Genomic DNA, 17,139 nt, shown 5'->3' with positions numbered 1-17,139 from the left:
AAAATGTTATCAATGAGATCCAATCCAATCTAGATAATCTAACAGCTAGGGTAACTGAGACAGAAGAGAGAATAAGTGATCTGGAAGACAGTATAATAGATAAAAAGGGAAAAGAGGAGGCCAGGGAAAAACAACTCAGAATCCATGAAAATAGAATCAGAGAAATAAGTGACACCATGAGGCGTTCCAATGTCAGAATAATTGGAATCCCGGAGGGAGTGGAGACAGAGAGAGGGCTAGAAGATGTATTTGAGCAAATTGTAGCTGATAACTTCCCTAATCTGGGGAATGAAACAAACATTCGAGTCCTAGAGGCAGAGGGGACCCCTCCCAAGATCAAGGAAAACAGGCCAACACCCCGGCATGTAATAGTAAAACTTGCAAATCTTAGAACCAAGGAAACCATCTTAAGGGCAGTTAGGGGGAAGAGATTCCTTACGTACAGAGGGAGAAACATCAGAATAATGTCAGACCTATCCACAGAGACCTGGCAAGCCAGAAAGGCCTGGCAAGACATATTCAGGGTACTAAATGAGAAGAACATGCAGCCAAGAATACTTTATCCGGCAAGGCTTTCATTTAGAATGGATGGAGAGATGCAGAGCTTCCACGACCGGCAGAAGTTGAAAGAATATGTGACCAGTAAGCCGGCCCTGCAAGAAATATTAAGGGGGGTTCTATAAAAGGAGAAAGACCCCAAGAGTGATCTACAACAGAAATTTACAGGGACAATCTATAAAAACAAGGTCTTCACAGGTAACATGATGACAATTAATTCATATCTTTCAATAATCACTCTCAACGTGAATGGCCTAAACGCTCCCATAAAACGGCACAGGGTTGCAGATTGGATAAAAAGACAGGACCCATCCATATGCTGTCTACAAGAGACTCATTTTTGAACCTAAACATACATCCAGACTGAAAGTGGAGATCTATCTTCCATGCCAGCGGACCTCAAAAGAAAGCTGGGGTAGCAATTCTTATATCAGACAAATTAGATTTTAAACTAAAGTCTGTAATAAGAGACACAGAAGGACACTATATCATTCTTTTTTTTTTTTATGATTTTTTATTTATTTATTTGAGAGAGAGAGCAAATGAGAGAGAGAGCACATGAGAGGGGGGAGGGTCAGAGGGAGAAGCAGACTCCCTGCCGAGCAGGGAGCCCGATGCGGGACTCAATCCAGGGACTCCGGGATCATGACCTGAGCCGAAGGCAGTCGCTTAACCAACTGAGCCACCCAGGCGCCCGACACTATATCATTCTTAAAGGGTCTATCCAACAAGAAGATCTAACAATTGTAAATATCTATGCCCCCAACATGGGAGCAGCATCTACATAAGCTGACTGTTAACCAAAATAAAGAGTCATATTGATAACAATACGTTAATTGTAGGAGACCTCAATACTCCACTCTCAGCAATGGACAGATCATCTAAGCAGAAAATCAACAAGGAAACAAGAGCTTTGATTCATTGGACCAGATGGACCTCATAGATAATTATAGAACATTCCACCCTAAAACAACAGAATACTCATTCTTCTCAAGCGTACATGGAACTTTCTCCAGAATAGACCACATACTGGGTCACAAATCAGGTCTCAACTGATACCAAAAGATTGAGATTATTCCCTGCATATTCTCAGACCACAATGCTCTAAAACTGGAACTCAGTCACAAGAAAAAATTTGGCAGAAATTCAAACACTTGGAAGCTAAAGACCACTCTGCCCAAGAATGTTTGGGTCAACCAAGAAATCAAAGAAGAACTTAAACAATTCATGGAAATCAATGAGAACGAAAACACATCGGTCCAAAACCTATGGGATACTGCAAAGGTGGTCCTAAGGGGGAAATACATAGCCATCCAAGCCTCACTCAAAAAAATAGAAAAATCCTGAATTCACCAACTAACTCTACACCTTAAAGAACTAGAGAAAAAGCAACAAATGACACCTAAGCCACGCATTAGAAGAGAAATAATTAAAATTAGAGCAGAAATCAATGAATTAGAAACCAGAAACACAGTAGATCAGATCAATGAAACTAGAAGTTGGTTCTTTGAAAGAATTAATAAGATTGATAAACCACTGGCCAGACTTATCCAAAAGAAGAGAGAAAGGACCCAAATTAATAAAATTATGAATGAAAGGGGAGAGATCACGACTAACACCAAGGAAATAGAAACAATTATTAGAAATTATTATCAACAACTATAGGCCAATAAACTGAGCAATCTGGGTGAAATGGAGGCCTTCCTAGCAACCTATAAGCTGCCAAGACTGAAACAGGAAGAAATTGACAACCTGAATAGGCCAATAACCAGGTACGAGATTGAAGCAGTGATCAAAAACCTCCCAAAAAACAAGAGTCCAGGGCCTGATGGATTCCCTGGGGAATTCTACCAAACATTCAAAGAAGAAATAATACCTATTCTACTGAAGCTGTTTCAAAAAATAGAAACAGAAGGAAAACTTCCAAACTCATTCTATGAGGCCAGCATTACCTTAATCCCCAAACCAGGCAAAGACCCCATCAAAAAGGAGAATTTCAGACCAATATCCCTGATGAATATGGATTCCAAAATCCTAGCTAATAGGATCCAACAATACATTAAAAGGATCATCCACCACGACCAAGTGGGATTTATCCCCGGGATGCAAGGGTGGTTCAACATTCGCAAATCAATCAATGTGATAGAACACATTAATAAGAGGAGGGAGAAGAACCGTATGGTCCTCTCAATTGATGCAGAAAAAGCATTTGACAAAATACAACATCCTTTCCTGATTAAAACTCTCCAGAGTATAGGGATAGAGGGAACATTCCTCAAGCTCATAAAATCCATCTATGAAAAACCCACAGTGAATATCATCCTCAATGGGGAAAAGCTGAAAGCCTTTCCCTTAAGATCAGGAATACGTCCAGGGTGCCCACTCTCACCACTGTTGTTCAACATAGTACTAGAAGTCCTAGCAACAGCAATCAGACAACAAAAAGAAATAAAAGGTATTCAAATTGGCAAAGAAGAAGTCAAACTCTCTCTTTTCGCAGACGACATGATACTTTATGTGGAAAACCCAAAAGACTCCACCCCCAAATTACTAGAACTCATCCAGCAATTCAGTAATGTGGCAGGATACAAAATCAATGCACAGAAATCAGTTGCTTTCTTATACACTAACAATGCAACCGTAGAAAGAGAAATTAAAGAAACGATTCCATTTACAATAACACCAAAAACCATAAGATACTTCGGAATAAACCTAACCAAAGAGGTAAAGGATCTATACTCTAGGAACTACAGAACACTCATGAAAGAAATTGAAGAAGACACAAAAAGATGGAAAAATATTCCATGCTCATGGATCGGAAGAATAAACATTGTTAAAATGTCTATGCTACCCAGAGCAATCTATACCTTCAACACCATCCTGATCAAAATTCCAATGACATTTTTCAAAGTGCTGGAACAAACAATCCTAAAATTTGTATGGAATCAGAAAAGACCCCGAATCACCAAGGAGATGTTGAAAAAGAAAAACAAAGCTGGGGGCATCACGTTGCCCAATTTCAAGCTATATTACAAATCAGTGATCACCAAGACAGCATGGTACTGGCACAAAAACAGACATACAGACCAATGGAACAGAATAGAGAACCCAGATATGGACCCTCAACTCTATGGTCAAATAATCTTTGACAAAGCAGGAAAAAACATGCAATGGAAAAAAGACAGTCTCTTCAATAAATGGTGCTGGGAAAATTGGACAGCCACATGCAGAAGAATGAAACTCGACCATTCTCTAACACCATTCACAAAGATAAACTCAAAGTGGATGAAAGACCTCAATGTGAGACAGGAATCCATCAAAATCCTACAGGAGAACATAGGCAGTAACCTCTTTGACATCGGCCACAGCAACTTCTTTCAAGATACATCTGCAAAAGCTAGTGAAACAAAAGCAAAAATGAACTTTTGCGACTTCATCAAGATAAAATCTTCTGCACAGCAAAGGAAACAGTCAACAAAACAAAGAGGCAACCCACAAAATGGGAGAAGATATTTGCAAATGACACTACAGATAAAGGACTGGTATCCAAAATCTATAAAGAATTTCTCAAACTCAACACCCAAAAACCAAATAATCAAGTCAAAAAGTGGGCAGAAGAGATGAACAGACACTTCTCTGAAGAAGACATACAAATGGCTAACAGACACATGAAAAAAATGTTCATCATCATTAGCCATCAGGGAAATCCAAATCAAAACCACACTGAGATACCACCTTACACCAGTTAGAATGGCCAAAATGGACAGGGAAAGAAACAACAAATGTTGGAGAGGTTGTGGAGAAAGGGGAATCCTCTTACACTGTTCGTGGGAATGCAAGTTGTTACAGCCACTTTGGAAAACAGTGTGGAGGTTCCTCAAAAATTTAAAAATAGAGCTACCCTATGACCCAGCAATTGCACTACTGGGTATTTACCCCAAAGACACAGATGTAGTGAAAAGAAGGGCCATGTGCACCTCAGTGTTCATAGCAGCAATGTCCGCAATAGCCAAACTGTGGAAAGAGCTGAGATGCCCTTCAACAGATGAATGGATAAAGAAGATGTGGTCCATATATACAATGGAATATTACTCAGCCATCAGAAAAGATGAATACCCAATTTTTTTTTTTTTAAAGATTTTATTTATTTATCTGAGAGAGAATGGGAGACAGAAAGCATGAGAGGGAGAGGATCAGAGAGAGAAGCAGACTCCCCGCCGAGCAGGGAGCCCGATGCGGGACTCGATCCCGGGACTCCAGGATCATGACCTGAGCAGAAGGCAGACACTTAACCATCTGAGCCACCCAGGCGCCCTGAATACCCAATTTTTACATCAACATGGATGGGACTGGAGGAGATTATGCTAAGTGAAATAAGTCAAGCAAAGAAAGTCAATTATCATATGGTTTCACTTATTTGTGGAACATAAGGAATAACATGGAGGACATTAGGAGAAGGAAGGGAAAAATGTGCGGGGGGAATTGGAGGGAGAGATGAACCATGAGAGACTATGGACCTGAGAAACAAACAGGGTTTTAGAGGGGAGGGGGGAGGGGGGATTGGTTAGCCCGGTGATGGGTATTAAGGAGGGCACGTACTGCATGGAGCACTGGGTGTTATACGAAAACAATGGATCGTGGATCACTACATCAAAAACTAATGATGTATGGTGACTAACATAACATAATAAAATTTAAAAAAAAAAATGTGCCTACAGGAGCACCTGGGTAGCTCAGTCAGCCAAGCGTCCTACTCTTGATTTTGGCTCGGATCGTGATCTTGGGGTTATGGGGTTATTGAGCCCCGCATTAATCTCTGCACTCAGCGCAGAGTCTGCTTGTCCTTCTCCCTCTGCTTCCCCCCACCCCCGCTCACTCTCTCTCAAATAAATAAATAACATAAAATCTTTTTAAAAATGTGCCTATAATTTGGCATGCTTTTTGAATGCTACCTCTCTTCTAGGCATGGAGATAAATCAACTATTGTCCTCAAGGAACTTCTAGGCCATTTGGAAGGGGAATTAGATAATTTTTGCATTTGGGAAAATGTGTATAAAATTCTTGAGAGCGGAGGAGAGAGCTATAGAGATCACTGCTTAACTTAAATTCAGATATTAGTTAAATAGTAAACATTTCTGGTGTATTTGAGGATGGATTTGGCTTGAAGTGTATTTGTTATAAACTCGTTCCATTATAAATATGTATAAACAAGAACAGTTAACATAATTGTACAGTAAAATACCAATGTAAATAGAAATTACTTTTATGTATTAAGATCCTAACTTTGTTTGACAGATATGCCAAGAGTTTAATAGCACCTGGGCATGGGAGATGGAGAAGAAGGGCTATCTTGAAATGAGTGTTGAATGCAAACTAGCACTCTTAAAGGTAATGAATTTATTATCTTTTACAATTATTTTAATTAATTCACCAAGAGTCGTTTCAAGAATAATGTCATCTAAAAGCTTTAATAGAAAGAATCATTGAAAATTTTCTACATAAGAAAATTTGGGAGACTAGTACAGAGTGCTTTTGAGATATGATTTTTGTGTCATTGATAATATTAAACCTGTAAGTTTAAGTAATACTAAAGTTTTAACTTTAAATATAATATCTTTTTAAATTGCTTATTCTAAACAGGTTGTACAAAAGTGGGGAGAGGATAGTGAAAGATGGATAAACTACACACATTTTTTCTGCTCCCATCCCTGAATCAGTTCTATGGTTAAACATACCACAGTTACATGATAGAGAACATTTATGGGTTATTTTAAGCCATGTTATGACTATTTTCCAGTACCTCTGCGAGTGTCAGTTTGATGACAATCTCAAATTCAAGAACATTATCAATGAGGAGGATGCTGATACCATGCGTCTCCAACCAATTGGCCGAGACAGAGATGGCCTCATGTACTGGTACCAGTTGGATCAAGATCACAATGTCAGAATGTACATAGAAGAACAGGATGATCAAGATGGCTCTTCATGGAAATGCATTGTCAGGTATCTTTTGTTGGCATCTTTTCACATTTATTTGTGTGTTTCTTTAATCTCTTCACTACAAGAATATAATCTCTGAGGCTAGGGTAGTCCTTTTTTTGTGGGGTTGGAGAATTGCCAGGACCTAGCCTAGTGCCCAGCACAATATCCATAGTGGGCACTTAATTATTTCTCAAGTAAATATATTTAGCATGGTGGTCCATATCAGCACATGTACCTTATACTTCAGGAAGCTGGAATCTGACAAATAGTAAGGCACCAGTAATATGCACAGAAAAAGCCATCATTAGACAGAAATACAAGAAAAGCATTGTTTGGTTCTTAACTAGCTACAGTTTTCTATTAGGTCTTGTTTATTTCTAATTGTTTTAATTTGGCCAGTTCATTTTGGCACTTTAGTATATTTTTTAATCTTTACTGTGCATGTATTTCTTTATTGGGGTTCTGAAGAAATCTGAGGAATATTGTGCCCTTTTTTTTTAATTTTTTTAAAAATTTTTTATTATGTTAATCCCCATACATTACATCATTAGTTTTAGATGTAGTGTTCCGTGATTCATTGTTTGTGCATAACACCCAGTGCTCCATGCAGAACGTGCCCTCTTTAATACCCATCACCAGGCTAACCCATCCTCCCAACCCCCTCCCCTCTAGAACCCTGTTTTTTTTTTCAGAGTCCATCGTCTCTCATGGTTCGTCTACCCCTCCGCTTTCCCCCCTTCATTCTTCCTCTCCCGCTTTATTTTTTTCTTAACATATATTGCATTATTTGTTTCAGAGGTACAGATCTGAGATTCAACAGTCTTGCACAATTCACAGCGCTTACCAGAGCACATATCCTCCCCAGTGTCTATCACCCAGTCACCCCATCCCTCCCACCCCACCCCCCACTCCAGCGACCCTCAGTTTGTTTCCTGAGATTAAGAATTCCTCATATCAGTGAGGTCATATGATACATGTCTTTCTCTGTTTGACTTATTTCGTTCAGCATAATACCCTCCACTTCCATCCACGTCGTTGCAAATGGCAAGATCTCATTCCTTCTGATGGCTGCATAATATTCCATTGTATATATATACCACATCTTCTTTATCCATTCATCTGTCAATGGACATCTTGGCTCTTTCCATAGTTTGGCTATTGTGGACATTGCTGCTATAAACATCGGGGTGCACGTACCCTTTCGGATCCCTACTTTTGTATCTTTGGGGTAAATACCCAGTAGTGCAATTGCTGGATCGTATGGTAGCTCTATTTTCAACTTTTTGAGGAACCTCCATACTGTTTTCCAGAGTGGCTGCACCAACTTGCGTTCCCACCAACAGTGTAGGAGGGTTCCCCTTTCTCTGCATCCCCGCCAACATCTGTCATTTCCTGACTTGTTAATTTTAGCCATTCTGACTGGTGTGAGGTGGTATCTCATTGAGGTTTTGATTTGGATTTCCCTGATGTCGAGCAATGTTGAGCACTTTTTCATGCGTCTGTTGGCCATTTGGATGTCTTCTTTGGAAAAATGTCTGTTCATGTCTTCTGCCCATTTCTTGATTGGATTCTTTGTTCTTTGGGTGTTGAGTTTGAAAAGTTCTTTATAGATTTTGGATACTAGCCCTTTGTCTGATATGTCATTTGCAAGTATCTTCTCCCATTCTGTCGGTTGTCTTTTGGTTTTGTTGACTGTTTCCTTTGCTTTGCAAAAGCTTTTTATCTTGATGAAGCCCCACTAGTTCATTTTTGCCCTTGCTTCCCTTGCCTTTGGCGATGTTTCTAGGAAGAGGTTGCTGCGGCTGAGGTCGAAGAGCTTGCTGCCTGTGTTCTCCTCTAGGATTTTGATGGACTCCTGTCTCACATTGAGGTCTTTCAACCATTTTGAGTCTGTTTTTGTGTGTGGTGTAAGGAAATGGTCCAGTTTCATTCTTCTGCATGTGGCTGTCCAATTTTCCCAGCACCATTTGTTGAAGAGACTGTCTTTGTTCCATTGGACATTCTTTCCTGCTTTGTCAAAGATTAGTTGACCATAGAGTTGAGGGTCCATAGGGCTCTCTATTCTGTTCCATTGATCTATGTGTCTGTTTTTGTGCCAGTACCATGCTGTCTTGATGATGACAGCTTTGTAATAGAGCTTGCAGTCCGGAATTGTGATGCCGCCAGCTTTGCTTTTCTTTTTCAACCTTCCTCTGGCTATGCGGGGTCTTTTCTGGTTCCATACAAATTTTAGGATTATTTGTTCCATTTCTTTGAAAAAAGTGGATGGTATTTTGATGGGGATTGCATTGAATGTGTAGATTGCTCTAGGTAGCATTGACATCTTCACAATATTTGTTCTTCCAATCCATGAGCATGGAACGTTTTTCCATTTCTTTGTGTCCTCCTCAGTTTCTTTCATGAGTATTTTACAGTTTTCTGAGTACAGATCCTTTGCCTCTTTGGTTAGATTTATTCCTAGGTATCTTATGGTTTTGGGTGCAATTGTAAATGGGATCGACTCCTTAATTTCTCTTTCTTCTGTCTTGTTGTTGGTGTATAGGAATGCCATAGTTTCTGTGCATTGATTTTATATCCTGCCACTTTACTGAATTCCTGTATGAGTTCTAGCAGTTTTGGGGTGGAGTCTTTTGGGTTTTCCACATAAAGTATCGTATCATCTGCAAAGAGTGAGAGTTTGACTTCTTTGTCAATTTGGATGCCTTTGATTTCTTTTTGTTGTCTGATTGCTGTGGCTAGGACTTCTAATACTATGTTGAATAGCAGTGGTGATAGTGGACATCCCTGCCGCGTTCCGTGCCCTTTTTTTGACATAGTCCTTTTTTAAAAAAAAAATCTTGGTTACTTATTTGTATTTTTTTTTTTTTTTTTTTAGTTTTATTTTTAAGTAATCTCTGTACCCAACGGGGGCTCGAACCCACAACCCTGACATCAAGAGTTGTATATTCTAACAACTGAGCCAGCCCCTCTTATTTGTATTGATAGATACATTTGAGTGGAAACATTTCATGTAAAACCTTAAAATAAAACTTTATTTTTTAATCATTAAGTGACACTAGGATCATTATTCAGATTCGTTGTGTCTCTGGGGCACCTGGTTGGCTCAGTTGGTTAAGCCTCTGACTCTTGATTTCAGCTCAGGTCATGATCTTGGGGTCATGGAATCCAGCCCCGCCTTCACCTCCTCACTCAGCAGGGAGTCTGCTGGAGAATTCTCTGTCTCTCTGTCCGCCCGCCCCCCGCTGCTCTTGTATGCTCTCTCTCTCTTTCAAATAAATAAATCTTAAAAAGAAGAATCTCTGTGTGTCAATTTTTATTTTTGCCATGTAATTATTTAGAATTTATTTCATTAATACCCACAGTTTATATTAATTTTGAAATGATCAGGATGTATAAATAAATCTATTACTAAAATACGGAAAACTAGTGAATATATAACTGGCTTATGAAAAACTCCTTGACTTCAACTCAGCCTCTGATTTTGGTCATTTTCAGTTTTAGCAGATTTTTGTTAGTGATTATTTATTAATGTTTTGAAGAGATAATCTGGAAATTTGAATATTTATGTGTGTCAGGGAAGCTCAACTTTTATGCCTTAAGAATAAATATGAGGGGCGCCTGGGTGGCTCAGTCGGTTAAGTGTCTGCCTTCAGCTCAGGTCATGATTGGGATCGAGCTCCATGTGGGGCTCCCTGCTCAGTGGGGAGTCTGCTTCTCCATCTCCCTTTGCCCCTCCCCCTGCTTGTGCACTCTCTCTCTCTCACTCTCAAATAAATAAATAAAATCTTTAAAAAAAAAAAAGAATAAATGTGGATTTAATGAGTTTATAGGGGAGTGTTTTATAAGCACCCTTTAATCATACTATAATATGGTTCTCCATATAGTTAATTTACTAAATTAGCAAAGTAGTCCTGAAATGAAATTCACTTACCGTCTCTCCCTATGAATACGTACATTGAATGAAGTTCTGTTCATGATGTCTCACCCTTTTACTATTTCCTGTATCAACCTTGCATAGTTGTTTAAGTGATATTCTCCTACTTTATAGATGAAGAAAATATGACAGAGAAAAATAATTATAATTATTACCGATCAGTCATAATGCTTAAAACAATTTCTAATGTACAGTGTTTTAATTAGATCATACCCTAATGGATGATGTGAGAGAAGTGTTTAGGTGATGTGTTTAAAGTTAACTGTGCTTAAATCTGGGTTCCTCTGTTTACCATCTGAAGGCAGATTGCTTAATTTCTTTGATATTCTCTTTCCTGCACTTTAAAATGAGGATGATAGTAAAGTTATTGTGAGGAATATATACATTTATATTGTATATCGACTTGTGTAATTAAGCACTATGCTGAGAAATTGTGGTTATACTAATGAATATAGTACAGCTCTGGGATCTGTAGATGAGTTTCAGGCACCTGTGGAAATGCCTTTTATTGTAAATAGTAGCTCTTAGTTTTATTTAATATGTATATTTTCTGGGGAAGTACCATTGTTTTCCACAAATTCTCAATTTGGTCTGTTTATGCTTCATATACTTGACATATTCTGTGACACGGCATTTCAGTTACGTTTAAATTGACACAATAGTACTACTTTTGACAAATGTGGGGAACTGTCTTTTCCATATAAGTCTCTTATTTTTGTGAACGTTGAATGTGAAAAGCATTGTGTTATTTTTGGCGATGTGTTATTCTTGCCTGTCACCAAAATTATCATCTTAGTTGTCATTAAAATACATTATGTGCCCCAAATAATGTGTACAACATTATCCTACTTGGCCCTGGTGACATCCTTCCTAGAGTCTGGTATTTAGATTCGGATGCCAAACTCTAAGAAGAACATTAGTAAAGTAAGTCCTTTATGTGAAGAACCACAAAGAAGATGATTGAATGAGCTGAAAATATTTGATCCAGCAGAAATTTAGGGAGATAGAATTATCTTTAAACATTTAAAGGATTGATTTGTGTAGGAGTATTTCTCTTAAGAGTATTTCTCTCAAGCACTGAGCCAGGATCAGTGGATACAAATTATGGGAAAGTAGAACTGAGCTTAGATAAGTGAGAACGTTTGCTTTTTTATATTGCAGAGAAATTATTGTCTTAAAACTGATAGATGATATTAAAAGCATTTTCTAAACTTGTAGGAGTAGGGTTTAAGGAGGCAATACTCTTTTTAGCAAGAAATTCCCTTAGAAACTGAGATAATAAGTGAAGAGCAAGTAAAGCAAATAGAATTTTGACTTTTTTATTTAATATATTATACTTCAATATTTTTCTTCATTGGTGAATATTGTTTTTACTAGCGAAATGAAAAATCTGCTTCTCTTGTTTAAAACTATTTCTTTAAAGTAATGCTAATTTTCTTGGAGATCTCTGGTGTTGGAAACATGTTTCTGCCTGACTCTCAAAAGAAGATATGTGACAAAAGTTATCTAGTCTTTAGAATTCTGGGTTGTTTTTTTTTTAAGCTGTAAGTCAGTCTTTTTAAACGATTGATAAGGGCGCCTGGGTGGCTCAGTTGGTTAAGCGACTGCCTTCGGCTCAGGTCATGATCCTGGAGTCCCGGGATCGAGTCCCGCATCGGCTCCCTGCTCGGCATGGAGTCTGCTTCTCCCTCTGACCCTCCCCACTCTCATGTGCTCTCTCTCATTCTCTCTCTCTCAAATAAATAAATAAAATCTTAAAAAAAATAAAATAAAAAAAAATAAACGATTGATAAATTTTAAAATGTGAACTTTGCAAGTTAAATATCAAATGAAATATTTTTCTAAAAATAGAGATCCATAAAAAAGGAATTTTCTATATTTGATCTTCTGAAAATTTAATACCTAAACAATATACAGTGTTTGCTCTCAGACCACAAAATGGAATTAAACTAGAAATCAGTTGTAGGAAGAGATCTTTAAAATCCCCACATATTTAGATATTAAGTAATACACTTCCACATAGCACATGGGTCAATGAAGAAATCTCAAGACAAATTGTTTAAATTATTTTCAATTAAATGAAAATGAAAATATATCAAAATTTATGGTTGAAAATTTTCAGTGAAAGTAATACTTAGAAGAAACTTCTCATATAAAGCAAAGGCTGATTCTTTGAAAAGATCAGTAAGATTGATAAGCACTAGCCAGGCTAACTAAGAAAAAAAGAGAGTGGACACAAATTAGTGATATCAGAAATAAAAAACAGGACATCACTACAAACCCCATGAACATCAAAAGGATAATTAAGGAATACCATGAATAACTCCATGCCCACAAATTGGTAACCTAGATGAAATGGACCAATTCCTTGAAAGACATAATCTGCCAAAATTCTCACCAGAAGAAACAGACAAATATGAACAGGCCTCTATCTGTTAAAGAAATTGCATCAATAGTTAATAACCTAAAACAGAAAGCACCAAGCCCAGATGGGTTCACTAGTGAATTCCACCATCATTTAAGGAAGGAATTATACCAATTCTCTTGAATCTCGTTCAGAAGATAGGAGAAGGAATAATTCCTAACTCATTTTTTAAGGCCAACATTACCCTAATAACAAAATGAGACAAAGACATTACAAGATAGGAAAACTTTAGACCAATATTTCTCATGAGCATAGATGCAAAAATCCTCAAAAATTCCTTTTCAACATCATACTTGAAGTCCTAGCTAATGTACTAAGAGAAGTAAAGGGAGTAAGAGAGAGAGATTGGGAAGGAAAAAAATAAAACTGTCTTTATGTGCACATAACATGATCATCATCTATGTAGAAAATCTGAAAGCGTTAACAAAAAAACATTCCTGGAATTTATAAGTGATTATAGCAGGGTGGCAGAAGATGTGGTTAATACACAAATGTCTCCTATATATCATCAATGAACATGTGGAATCTGAAATTTAAAATACAGTATACCAATTATATTATCTCCCCCAAAATTGAAATACTTAGGTATAAATCTAATAAAATATGAAGAAATCTATCTGAGGAAAAATATAAAACTCTGATGAAATAACCCAAGAGGAACTAAATAGAGAGATGTTCCATATTTGTGAATAGGAACACTTAATATTGTCCAGATGTCACTTCTTCCCAACTTAAAATCTATAGATTTAGTGCAATCATAATCAAAACCCCTGCACGTTATTTTGTGGATATTGACAAACTTATTTTAAAATTTATATGTAAAGGCAAAAAGACCAGAATAGTCAACACAATATTGAAGAAAAACTACGTTAGAAGACTGTCACTAACTGACTTCACAACCTATATAAAGCTACAGTAATTAAGACAGTGTGGTATTGGTGAAAAGAAGAGACAGATATAGGGACACCTGGCTGGTTCAGTCAGTGAAGCATGTGACTCTCGATCTTAGGGTTGTGAGTTTGAGCCCCATGTTGGGTGTAGAGATTACTTAAAAAAAAAACACACACACAAACACACACAAGAAGACTAGACAAATTATAGTGTAGCGGAATAGGGAGCTTTGAAATAGACCCATATGAAGGAGCAAAGGCAGTACAGTGCAGAAAAGATAATGATGCTGGAAAGAAAAGGATATCCATATGCAGAACAATGAATCTAGACTCAGACCTTACACCCTTAACAAAAAATAACTCAAAATTAATTATAAACCTTCTTGGAAAATGTAAAACTATGGAACTCCAAGAAGATAACACAGAAGCAAATCTAGATGATCTTGGGTTTGGCAATAACTTCTTTGGTATAGCACCAAAGGCACAATCCATGAAAATATTTACCAAAGATGTATTTGATAAAGGCCTATTATCCAAAATATACAAAGAACTCTTAAAACTCAACAATAAGAAAACCTGCTTTAAGGGACACCTGGGTGGCTCATTTGGTTGAGCATCCAACTCTTGTTTTCAGCTCAGGTCATGATCTCCGGGTCATGGGGTTGGGCCCACCTTGGGCTTCCTGCTCAGCAGGAAGTCTGCTTCCCTTCTCCCTCTCTCTCTGCCCCTCTCCCTGGTCACACTCTCTTTCTCTAAAATAAAAGAGAAAGATTATTTCTTTCTTCAAAAGAAATCTTCAAAAAAAAGAAAAAAGAAAACAACCTGATTTAAAAATGGACCAAAGACCTTAAAACATGTTGCCAATGAAGATATACAGATGGAAAATACACATATATATTTGTATATTTGTACAGATTACACTTTTCATGTGGTCCACATCATATATCATCAGTGAAATATAAATTAAAATGAGATACTACTGTACGCCTATTAGAATGGCCAAAATCCAGAATACTGACAACAGCAAATGCAGACAAGGATGTGGAGCAACAGAAACTCTCAACCATTGCTGGTGGAAATGCAAAATGGCATAGCCACTTTGGAATACAGTTTGATGGTTTCTTATAAAATTAAACACCATATGATTCAGCAACCAAATACTCCTTGGTATTTGCCCAAAGGAGTTAAAGAGTTACATCCACACAAAAACCTGCACACAAATGTTTATGGCAGCTTTGTTCATACTTGCCAAAACTTGAAAGCAACCAAAATGTCAAAACTGATGAACTGAACACTTAAGAACACTTTCATTTCAAAGTATGTAAATTATACCTCAATAAAAATGTTTTAAGAATTGTAATGATTTGATGATCATTTTCAAAAAGCCGAATTCTAAACAGTGTGTCGAGTTTTTATGTATCCAAAATGACAAACTGTCAAAGACATTTCTAAACCATATGCTGCTAGTATAGCACAGTGATTGAGAAGATGGTCTTGGAAGTCAGACTATAATTGAGTTCTGCCTTTAATCTGTACTAACTGTGACCTTAGGCAAATTACTGTACCTCTCTGCAATGTCCTCACTTTCCTCCTCTATAAAATGGGGGTAACACCAGTACCTTTTTAATCAGGTTATATTGGAATTATATGAACTAGTTCATGTAAAGTGCTTGGAGTAGGCCTGGAACATAGTAATTACTAATGTTAACTTCTGTTATTGATACTAATGCTGTTGATATTACTCATTAATGTCTGTCTTCCTTCAGGTTCTTGGCCCCCATAAGAAATACTGTCACTCTCCATTATCTTCCCTATTTTGTCACCTCATTAATTTGGAATCAAATGAAAAAAGATGTAAAAGTATTATATACTATAATACAAAGAATTGCTGTATTCAGGGGTACCTGGGTGGTTCAATTGGTTAGGCATCTGCCTTCAGCTCAGGTCATGATCTCAGGGTCCTGGGATCCTGCCCCAAATCTGGCTCCCTGCTCAGTGGGAAGCCTGCTTCTCCTCCCACTCCACTGCTTGTGTTCCCTCTCTCGCTGTGTCTCTCTCTGTCAAATAAATAAAATCTTCAAAAAAAAAAAAAAAAAGAATTGCTATATTCACAGTGTGCTGTGCTCTGGAAATGCAGACACTTGATGCAGTTTCTTAAGGAGTTCCAAATTGCGGGAGAAAGAGACAGGGAAGTAGTAAATGATAATAAAGGGTTATAAATGTAATCTGTGATGGAAATCATTCTGGTGTGCTGTTTAGGACCCAGTACCTAACCCATACTTGGCAGAGGATGATGTCTATGCTTGGATTTGTTTTTGTTTTGTCTGTTTTTTTGTTTTGTTTTGTTATGGTATTGTACTGTCAGCTCAGTTGCTTCTTTAAGGATTAATCCATACCACTGAGTCTTAACTCTGAACAACCCTTAGACTAGGAAAAAAAATCATATTCCACAATATAATAATTAGGATGATATGCTCCATTTCACCAAAGTCTAAATTAAATTTAGGTACAGATAGTAAAACACAAGAGTTTAGAATCTGTTTAGTCAAAGTCACTCAGTCTGCTTGTTAATCTGACCTTCTAACCTTTATACCTCAACATATTTGTCCCATCTCAGTTAATAGCAGTCACATCCTTTCACCTGCTTGGATCCAAAACTTGGGGGCACATTCTTGACTTTTCTTTTTCTCTCACTTCACATCCACTCTATCAGCAAATCCAAACAGCTCTATGCAAAGTGTATCCAGTGTGATCATTCCTCATCCCCTTGTCCAAGCCACTGTCATTTTTGTTTTTTTAAGATGTATTTATTTCAGGAGAGAGAGAGCATGTGCATGCACACACTAGTGGGTGAGGGAGTGGGGAGGAAGAGAGGGAGAATCTCAGACTCCCTACTGAGCGTGGAGCCTGACGCGGGGCTCCATCTCACCACACTGAGACTATGACCTGAGCCAAAACCAAGAGTTGGGCGCCCAACTGACTGAGCCATCCAGGCACCCCTCATTTTTGTTTTTAATACAGTTGAGTGGTTTTTAATATGTTCACAAAGTTGTGCAGCCACCACCGGTGTCAAATTCCAGAACATTTTCCTCACCCCATAAAGAAATCCTGTGCCACATACCACATTAGCAGTTTTAATCACCATTCTCCCTTTACTCAGCCAGTGGCATCTGCCAGTCTGCTTTCTGTTTCTATAATTTGCCTATTCCAGACATTTCATAAACAGAATCATACAATATGTGCCCATTGTGTCTGGCTTCTTTTGGAGAGCACAGTCATTTCAGAGTTCATTTTTGTAGTTAAATCAGTACTTTGTTCTTTTTTATGGCTAAATAATATTGACCTGTAGG

The 17,139-nt window shown here is 37.7% G+C and overlaps 1 protein-coding gene across 2 annotated transcripts in view; it reads left to right on the top strand.

The window, feature by feature from the left end:
• Window positions 1–17,139, top strand: part of RSF1 (remodeling and spacing factor 1) — a 169,261-nt gene that overhangs the window by 90,044 nt on the left and 62,078 nt on the right. For both annotated transcript variants that reach the window (XM_034995350.1, XM_034995349.1), the window contains exons 3-4: window positions 5,854–5,946; window positions 6,356–6,561. In XM_034995350.1, coding sequence (XP_034851241.1) covers window positions 5,854–5,946; window positions 6,356–6,561 — 299 coding nt within the window. The remainder of the gene's footprint in view (window positions 1–5,853; window positions 5,947–6,355; window positions 6,562–17,139) is intronic.

Source organism: Mirounga leonina, unplaced genomic scaffold, assembly GCF_011800145.1.
Source record: "Mirounga leonina isolate KUSES-001 unplaced genomic scaffold, KU_Mleo_1.0 Mir_92, whole genome shotgun sequence".
In the NCBI taxonomy this organism is placed as follows: Eukaryota; Metazoa; Chordata; class Mammalia; order Carnivora; family Phocidae; genus Mirounga; species Mirounga leonina.
Note: the sequence above shows the minus strand (reverse complement) of the source record. Positions and strands in the feature narration are given on the sequence as shown.